Consider the following 9326-nt stretch of genomic DNA (forward strand, 5'->3'; position numbering starts at 1 on the left):
ATATACAAAGGAATTACACAAGTGTTTGTAACACATACAAATTCTTGGATCATGCCCTACACTTACTCAAAGAATAAGAATTTTAAGGGGTATAGCCTGGGTAAGTCTTTCTGAAGGTACCCAAATTGATTCTTTTACATAATAAAGTTTGAAAATTACTGTTCTAGTGCAGTGGTTCTCAAATTCTTCAGTCTCAAAATACCTGTGTACTCTTTAGCATCAGATTCCACAGGTTAAAGGCTCCTTCCCATAAGACAGTCCCTATTTCAGATGCCAATTGAAAGCTCAAGTATTACCTGTGCTTCACACCAATTGGCTATAAATCAAAGGTTCCTTTGGTTCGATTAGTTTGCTCGAGCTGCTTATAGCACTCAGGAAACCAGGGTACTCACTAGATCACTGGTTTATTACAAAGGCTATTAGATAATACAAATCAACAGCCAAATGAAGAGATAAATAGGGTGAGGTCCTGAAAGCAGAAGCTACTGTCCCCTTGTAATTGGGGTCTGGCAGAGCAGCACGTGAATACTTTATGGTTCACCAACCTGGAATATCTCCGAATCCTGTACTTTTGGGTTTTTATTGCAGCTTAATTACATAGGCATGATTGATTAAATCATTGGCCACAGGTGAATGATTTAACCACCAATCCCTTTCCCCACCCAACAGGTCAGGGGATGGAACTAAAAGTTCCAATCCTTGAATCATGGTTGGTTCTCCTAGCAATAGCCCCCATTCTAAAGTAACTTAGGGGCTTTCTAAAAGTCACCTCATTAACATAACAAAATACACCTTTTTTTTTCTCCCGTCACTTAAGAAATTCCAAGGATTTTAAGAGCTCTGTGTCAGAAATGGGGGGAAAGACCAAATATATGTTTATTATATATCACATATCACAAGACCCAAGGAGCTTTGCATATGTGAATTATGTCTATTAATATTTACTGTACTAGAAATTAACACTGGACAATTTAAAGAATATTTTTAAAATTAAAAAAATTTAAGTGTATTTAAAAATACACTTCACCTAAAAATAAAAGAAATGTACATGTCAACAAAAGTGACATATTTTGGCCCAAGCCAGTGTGGCTCAATTGGTTGAGTGTTGTCCCATACACTGGGAGGTTTGTTTCCCAGTCTATCAGGATACATGCTTGGATTTTGAGCTAGATCCCCAGTGGGGGGTTGGGGGGAGGTGAAAGAGGCAGCGGACTGATGTTTCCCTCTCCTTCTCTCTAGAAACAATAAAAAACATTTTTTTAAGAAAATATTTTGCCCTGGCTCAGTTGGTTGGTGCATTGTCCTGTATACCAAAGGTTTGGGGTTCAATCCCCACTCAGGGTATACTGAGGTTGTGAGTTCAATCCCTGGTCAGAGCATGTATAGGAGGCAACCCATCAATGTTTCTCTTATATTGATATTTCTCTTTCTCTCTTCTCTCTCTAAAATCAATAAACATATCCTCGGGTGAGGATTAAAAATAATAATAACCTATTTTTATGACACAACTATTATTTTCCCAAAAAGCATCTTAATTCTCATATGCTTCTGCATTCAATCTGTTGCAATATCACACATCATATAACATCTGGAAAAGTTCATTGTACAAGTATAAGCAAATGAAAATGAATAAGGCAAATATCTTAGTACTACTATGAAACTAACTTTAACCTTGCAGATACCCCAAAAAGATATCAGGGACCCCAAGAGATCCCTAAACCCTACTTTCTAAACCAATAGTATAGTGGATGGAACAGATAGCTTAAATGTATTTTTAGTACTATCTTAGTGAAAACTACACAGTTCTTTGAGAACAGAGACGGGAACACTAACTTTGGAGAGACATCTAGGAAACTTTTACAGAGGTAGTAACATTTTATCTGAGACCTGAGCTCCAGTACTTACAAACTAGGTCCTATAGGTCTATACTCTTTCTCCTACTTTGCAGAGTGGTTCCTACCCCTCCTCCTCCTCTCTCACTTGGTTGCTGTAACTTGAACTGACCAACCTTGCTCTTTTTCAAGCATTTGTATTTACTGTTTCTTCTGTCTGAAAGGCTCTTCACTCATATATCCCATGGCTGTTTTGGCCATACTTGGCCATCCTGAGAGTTAAGGAGAGCTATACCTCCATACACCTATAATCCATTCAGGGCTCACTGCTACAGAAATTCTGCCTTACATGAACTGTTATGTATGTGTAATAGGAGTCATATTTAACAAAGTATGTGGTAACACCATTTATAAAAGTAAAAAACTGAATGGAAAAAGTAAATATCATTCGACAATAGAATGAAAAAAAGTAGAAGAGAATAGATTAGAGTTATGTTTATTTAAACATGACTAAATCTCAAAAACAATATGCACAAAAATCATAGAAATGCTCCTATAGCATAACACTATTTACAACTCTTTAATTTTTAATTTATATTTTGAAAGGTAACATGTGATTCAAAATTATAAAAATGTCCTCCCTTGCCTAGTCGGTATGGCTCAGTGGATTGAGCATCTCCCATGGACTGAGAGGTCCCGGTTCGATTCCTGGTCAGGGCACATGCCCCGGTTGGTTGCGGGCTCAACCCCAGTAGGGGGCATGCAGGAGGCAGCTGATAGCTATTTCTCTCTCACATCCATATTTCTAGCTCTCTCTCCCTTCCTCTCTAAAAAAATCAATTAAAATTTTTTTTTTAATTTTTAAAGAATTTCCTCCCATCCCTGTCCTTCAGTTATACAACTTCTCTCTCAGGAGATAACTAATATGACCAAGTTCGTGTGCATGTGTATGTGTGTGTGTCTATCTTTAAATATTTTTTTAATTTTTAATTTTTTCACTTTATTGATTTTTGAGAGAGAAAGAGAGAGAAAGAACACCCTGGTTGGGTAGCTCAGTTAGTTGGAAACAAAAGACTGCACATCTAAGCATTTATATGCTAAGGGTTCTGAAGTACTATTAACAAAATTTTTCAACCTTGCTTACTATAGATTTTCAAAATTTCCTACCAAACAAAAAATGCAAAGAAAACACAGAATACATTCACAAAGATACACACAAAGGAGTCAAAATATCTTTCATTCCCACATTTAACTTGCAGAATAATATAGCTTGTACTAGAAAAACCATGGTCATGAGCGGCCTTAGCTTTCTCCCTTCCCAGCTTGAACAGACATCTGGTTGCCAGCTGTGTAGCTCCTAAGAGTCACTGTTTGCCAAGTAGTTGGCAGAAGGTGGTAAAGAGCTGACCACCTGTAATCCATTTTGACACTGCCTTTGACTATTACTTTGCAGAACTGGATATATTACAGAAATTCCAAAAAGAGTTGGCTAAATTTCAAGGTAGGAAGTTGGTCATTTTGGCTTTAACTCAAACCAAAGGGTATGATGCAGGAAAAGAGGAGAAAAGAAGACAACAAAGCTACTAAAGCTTACAGGAATAATTTACAGGGCTATGTCCTTAACCTCTCCCAGATACTGTCCACCACATTTCTAGCCATCACTACTTTAAACATGAGAAATGTATAAACAGCTAAAGCTAAAGTGGAAAAACTGTATCTCTATGTCTACATAAATATATGTGTTATTTCACTTTTATGTCAGTCAGTATAATATATATTTAGTATATATAAAATGTACATCAGTATGACATAAATATATGAATATAAAAATTTAATAAATAACATGGAGATTTTACTTACCTTTTATGTTGTTTTCACGCCTTCTGTATACAGTGTCTGTGTATATACATGTGTGTATATATATCATATATATACATCATACACAGTTGTATATCAGAGGTACAGTTATAAATAAACATGGGAAGATGCCACCGTTTGGGAAAGGTGTTGCTTTATTAAAAAAAAAAAATCAATACAATTTCCCTACAGATTCATGATGTAAAATTCTATAATCAAGGCTTGTAGATTTGTAATTATGGTATGTCAGCTACATTTAAACAAGAGTGTTAAAAGATTGTTAAAGTTAAACTAACACAATTGCAGTGTGAATTGTCCTAGTCTCATTCTAATCTACTGGTGTCACTTTCATTTAATCAGAAAAAAACTATGGGCCAAAGTCAGTGTTATTTCCAATGCCCTAACATTCTTTGTTCACATTGGATTTTAAGCCAATATCAATCTAAAATAGTTACAAAAAGATATATTTAAGTATTTTCAATCAATTAATTCACTCACCAGTGGGCTAGTTTAGCAAACTTGACTGAAAACAAGTCGCCTTTAAAGTTATTAAATCACCTTTTATGTTAAATGGATAAAAACCTTTTGTTATTGCTGAAAATTTTCTTGAATGTACCATAACTCTGGTAAAACAAACAAACAAACAAAAAACTTACAAATACAAATCCTACTTGGAAACTTACTGTGGACTTGTTATTTAGCTGAAAGACATATCAACATTTAAAACATTAATCCTATATTTTCTACTTTATTGAAAATTATTTTCTAAATCACTACTTAAATTAACACAGAAAAGAAGCCTCTCTGGCATGGATTCATATTTATAGGCTGCATTATAAAAAAGTTTTTTTAAATCCGTACCTCAGGATATTTTTCCAGTTATCTTCAGATAGAGTGAGAGGGAGGGAGAGGGAAAGAGGCAGGGAGGGAGGAAGAGAGGAGAGAGAGGGAGGGAGAGAAAGAGAGAGACAGAAAGATTGATGTGAGAGACACATCGATTGCTTGCCTCACGTACAACCCCAACCAGGACCAGGTGCCAAACCGCAACCGAGGTACTTGCCCTTGACTGGAATCGAATCGCGATTCTTCCAGTCTGCAGGCAGAGACTCTAACCGTGAGCCAAACCAGCCAGGGCGATGCATTCAAATTGTTCCTTACTTAAGTTGTACTATAAGCAAATAGGCTCCAAATAACACAGAAAACAGTGCTATGTTAGCTAGTTACAGAAGAGGTATGAATACTAATCATTCTGGTTTGCCTGGAACTTTCCCAGATTTAGCACTAAAGGTTCCACATCCTCGGAAACCCTTCAGTCCCAAGTAAACCAGGGTACTGATGCCACCAAGACATTAAGAAAAAGGGTGGGGCCCTGGCCAGTTTAGTTCAGTGGTTAGAACGGCGGCACACTGACCAGAGAGTCCTGGGTTCGGTTCCCTAAGGGCCTGTACCTCAGTTACAGTTTGTCCCCAGCCCCGGTTGGGGTTGTGTGGGTGGCAGTCACTCGATGTGTCTCTCTCACATCGATGTTTCTCTTTCTCTCATCCTCCCTCTCTCCCTCCAGCTCTATCTGAAGATAAATGCAAAAAAATAAAAGAAAAGAAAGAAAAGGGGTGCGGGGGTAGTATTTTCACAGTTCTGCACTGGAGAAATATTTTGTAACTCCCTGCTAGGGCTGCCAGATTAACTGTGTAGGTCCAGCAATCTTCCTGGAACATGGATCCACATTTTTAAAAAGAGCCTGCCAGACCCAAACCTATCAACTAATACCCACTAACAGTGAGCCACATGTAAACAAAGGCTGCTGCTTTATGAAACTTAGTATAATTACCCATCCAGCCCATAGTGCACACATCTCTCTAGTTTCACAGCCGGAATTAGTCCTGGAAGAACAATCCTGTTGCTGTGAAGCGGGTATGTAAGGAGTCCTAGGCCCAGGATCAAGTCAGCCTCATTGTTGTCAACTCTCACTTTATAAGCCATTCCTAGTAACTGGACTCTCTTCTTCTTACTAGGGATCTAACCTCTCTCTTAAAATCCATTTTCAGCCTGGCCAGTGTGGCTCACAAATTGAACGTTGACCCATGCACCAAGAAGTCACAGGTTTGATTCCCAGTCAGGGCACATGCCCAGGTTGTGGGCCAAATCCCCAGCTGGGGGGCATGCAGGAGGTGGCCAATCGATGTTCTCTCTCATAGATGTTTCTATTTCTCTCTCCCTCTCCCTTCCTCTCTCTCTAAAATCAATAAAGAAAAAAAAATTTTTTAAATCCAATTTCAAAAATCAGATACTTTGCCTTTGTGACCATAAAAGGTAACAAAGTTTCTCTAACACTAGAGCTATGCAAGGCTTCTCTCTATTTTCCTAGGGCCTAAAATAATGCCCTTGAAACTTTTTTCCTTTCATTTCTAAAATGGCTGCCATCCACTAGACTGCCTTCACTATTTTGCCAACATGCTGAAACACCCATCTTCCACTCATTATTTGGGCTCCCTGATGCCAAATCACCATCTATTTATTGCCTATTTCCACACTCCTCTAATAGTCCACCTGCCTGCCCAGATTTCTTCCTAGAACCACTAAAGGACACTTTTGGATCACCTGAAGGATTCTGGCAGACTTGATTAGACACTAAACTCCAAAAATGCACCCTCCCTGTTATAGACTACCCAAATTGAGCCCTAGGACTAATACCTAGAATATATTTCTAGTGGCTCTCAATTCCTGGAGAAAAAACTGAAGGAATTAGGGGCATGAATGAGGAATTTAAATCTCTTCTTCCAAATAAAAGTTGTGACTTCTGAAGAGAAAGGGGACTATGGGAAATGAACATGTGACTAGAAACAAGGTGAGAACAAAAATTGGTTTTTAGACCACTGTTTCAAGAAACCAATGTTCACAAAACCAGGAACATGTCTGAAGTATTAAACTAATGAAGAAATCTTTGAAATTAAATTTGGAGAGAGGAGAAAAATGTATACCTTTAAAAATCTTTTTATTATGAAAAATTTTAAACATATAGACACTATAATGAAGTTCCACAATCATTCAGCCCCAGGAATCATTAATATGTTGCTATATCTGCCTCACCTATATTTTTCCCTCTGCTGAAGTAAAATGAAGAATTTTAAAAATAGGATACTAAGGCAGAATATGCAAAGTGTCATAGTAAAATAAGTTTCAGGAGAAAAATAACAAGAGAAAAAGAGAGTAGGGAACAATATTTATAGATTTAGATGGTTATCTACCAAAGCAAAATATGTGTTAATAAACAGCTAAAATATAAATTTTAGGATTTAAAAAAATCTCCTTTTAGTATATATCGGGAACTCGACTCCAAAATGTCAATAGAAGCCATGAAAAAAAATGTATAGACATTTCTATTAGTTTATAAGCAATCTGATATATGGTAAATTATGATGGTTTCACAAAAATGATAAATTTACTGAAATATGAAGAATCAAAATTAAGTTTGATAATGCTCTATTATGGAAATAAATTGAAAACAAAACTTTTATTTCCAAGCAGTTTCCATAAGTACTTGGGAATTCTTGAAAGCCTAAAAACTTAGCTTATTAATTATTTAAATGAGTTTTTCTCTAGAACATGTACTGTAAGCATATAACTACTTGAACTGAGTAATTTCATAAACTAGCATAGATCATTAGTATAAGAAATGACAAGGCCATAAATATATAATTAATGGGAATCTACCATTAGAAATCATTTTTCATGACTTTGGGTCTAAAGCACTTTCCATTATACCCTGGTACTTCTTCTAAATAGATTTACTAAAATGACATAACCAAAGTAAGTCTAGCAAAAACGAACAGAACTTTGGGGTAATAGTGCAAATTATTTATATTTTCAATTATATATCAAACTGTAATTGAAAAAATATGTTAATTATATATCTCAATTCCCCTTGTAATATTACACATTTTTTAAAAATACTCCTTTTTGAAACGTTGTACTTAAAATAGAAAGTTGTCGATGGGAAATCTTGGTTCCTTCCCTTGCTGTGCCACTAACTAGAACTGTGATCTTAGACAAGTTGGTTTTTCAATTTTAACTTCATTAAACCTCAGTTTCTCATCTGTAAAAATGGGAATACAAGCAATATTATTAGTTAACATTACTAGCCACTGGCTATTTGCCACATACTAGGTCAAACAGCATGCATAGTGTGCATAGCAGGTACTTCTTGCAACAACTGCAGGGGGTGTGTACTTTCTCCATTTACAAAAGAAAAACTAAGGTATCTGATGCACGGTGCAAATTAATATATTCAGCAACACAAAATAAATGGCAGAATTAAGATTTAAACCCAAGCAGTCTCACGGCAGAAGAGGCTGTGTGTTTGGCTACTGTCTCCTGACTGCCTTCCCAGCAGTGAGAGCTTCCAGGAAAGTACAGTGCAATGCTGTGCTAAGCCTCGGAGGCAATACCTTAAAAAGTGAATTTATTCTCCCCTTCGCCTTGTCTTTCTCCTTGTGGAAATATGTTAAAAAGGGACAACAGGTAGGCATTCTCCTGAAATGCCTCATCAAAAAGTTTGAGCTTCTTGGGTCTAACGATTAAGTTCTAAAAAGCACCGCCAACAGCAGGCAGGAACTGGGGGCGATTACAGGGCGCGTCTACGCAGGGCCCTTATTTAAACCGCGCCCCGCAGCTCCGGGGCGACCCAGGGAAAGCAGGGCCGGGGGAGGGAGGGCGGCCCCAGCAGCTGGGCGACGGAGTTCACGCCCCAGCGCGGCGGACGGCGAGGCCCGCCTGCCATCTGGAGCTCCGGCGTCAACAGGTCTCCTTTCGTATCGGGCCCGGGCTCTCTACACGCGCCCTGAAACTTCGGGACGGGCTCGCGCGTGCCCCGCGTCCGCCTCCCTCGGCTCGGGTCGGCGTGGAGACCCGGGGCGCGCGCACGCACGAGGGCTCCCGCAGCCCCCCTAGCCCGGCCCAGCTCCCCGCTCGCGGCCGCCGCCCCTCCGGCTCCCGGACCGCAGGCGCCCGAGGGCGGGGCTGCCGCCGGCCCTGGCGGCTCAACTGGGGGCATTTCGAGGGCTGAGGCACCGGGAGGGGCGTGCTCCGGCCCGCCCGGCGCGCCCCGCTCCGGCCCGGCCCCGGCGGAGCCCGAGCTGAGGCCTGGAGTCCCGCGGCCGCCTCGGGCCTGCGCTCAGCCCGGCCTCTTGGGCCGCCATGAGGCGAGAGAGGAGGAGCTGGCGGCTGCGCCGCTCCCGGCTCCCGGCTCCTTACCGCTTCACCACGCCGGTTTTGATCTTGATTTGTCTCACGCGAGGATCGGCCATGGTCCCTCGAGCGCCGCGGGAAGGAGGGGCGGAGAGCCGGGGTAACCGTGCAGCGGGAGCGCGCGGAGGAGGCGGTCGCGTCGGCGAAGCCACGGCGCCCGCGCGCATGCGCAGACCCCGGCGCCCCGGGCACCCGGGGGCCGGGGGCTCCGGGCCCCGGGAGGGTCGCTCTTCGCTGCCGCCGGCCCAGGCCGCCACCCAGTGCTCCCCTCGCGGAATCTGCCTTCGTCTCTCGGACAGCCCTCCTTTTAGTGTGGACACAACTTATACTTTTCGCGGTCGCCGCAGCCTGGGCGTGTTGGGAAACTTCAGCATCTCCCCTAGAGACGGGTTT

At 40.9% G+C, this 9326-nt stretch overlaps 1 protein-coding gene across 1 annotated transcript in view; it reads right to left on the reverse strand.

Moving 5' to 3' along the window:
- TBCA (tubulin folding cofactor A) overlaps nucleotides 1–9061 on the reverse strand; it is a 72161-nt gene extending 63100 nt beyond the window's left edge. Inside the window, exon 1 of the mRNA XM_036280794.1 lies at nucleotides 8940–9061. Coding sequence (XP_036136687.1) covers nucleotides 8940–8992 — 53 coding nt within the window. The 5' untranslated portion in view covers nucleotides 8993–9061. The remainder of the gene's footprint in view (nucleotides 1–8939) is intronic.
- Between the last annotated feature and the right edge of the window lie 265 nt (nucleotides 9062–9326).

This window comes from Molossus molossus, unplaced genomic scaffold (genome assembly GCF_014108415.1).
Source record: "Molossus molossus isolate mMolMol1 unplaced genomic scaffold, mMolMol1.p scaffold_m16_p_3, whole genome shotgun sequence".
NCBI classification, from domain to species: Eukaryota; Metazoa; Chordata; class Mammalia; order Chiroptera; family Molossidae; genus Molossus; species Molossus molossus.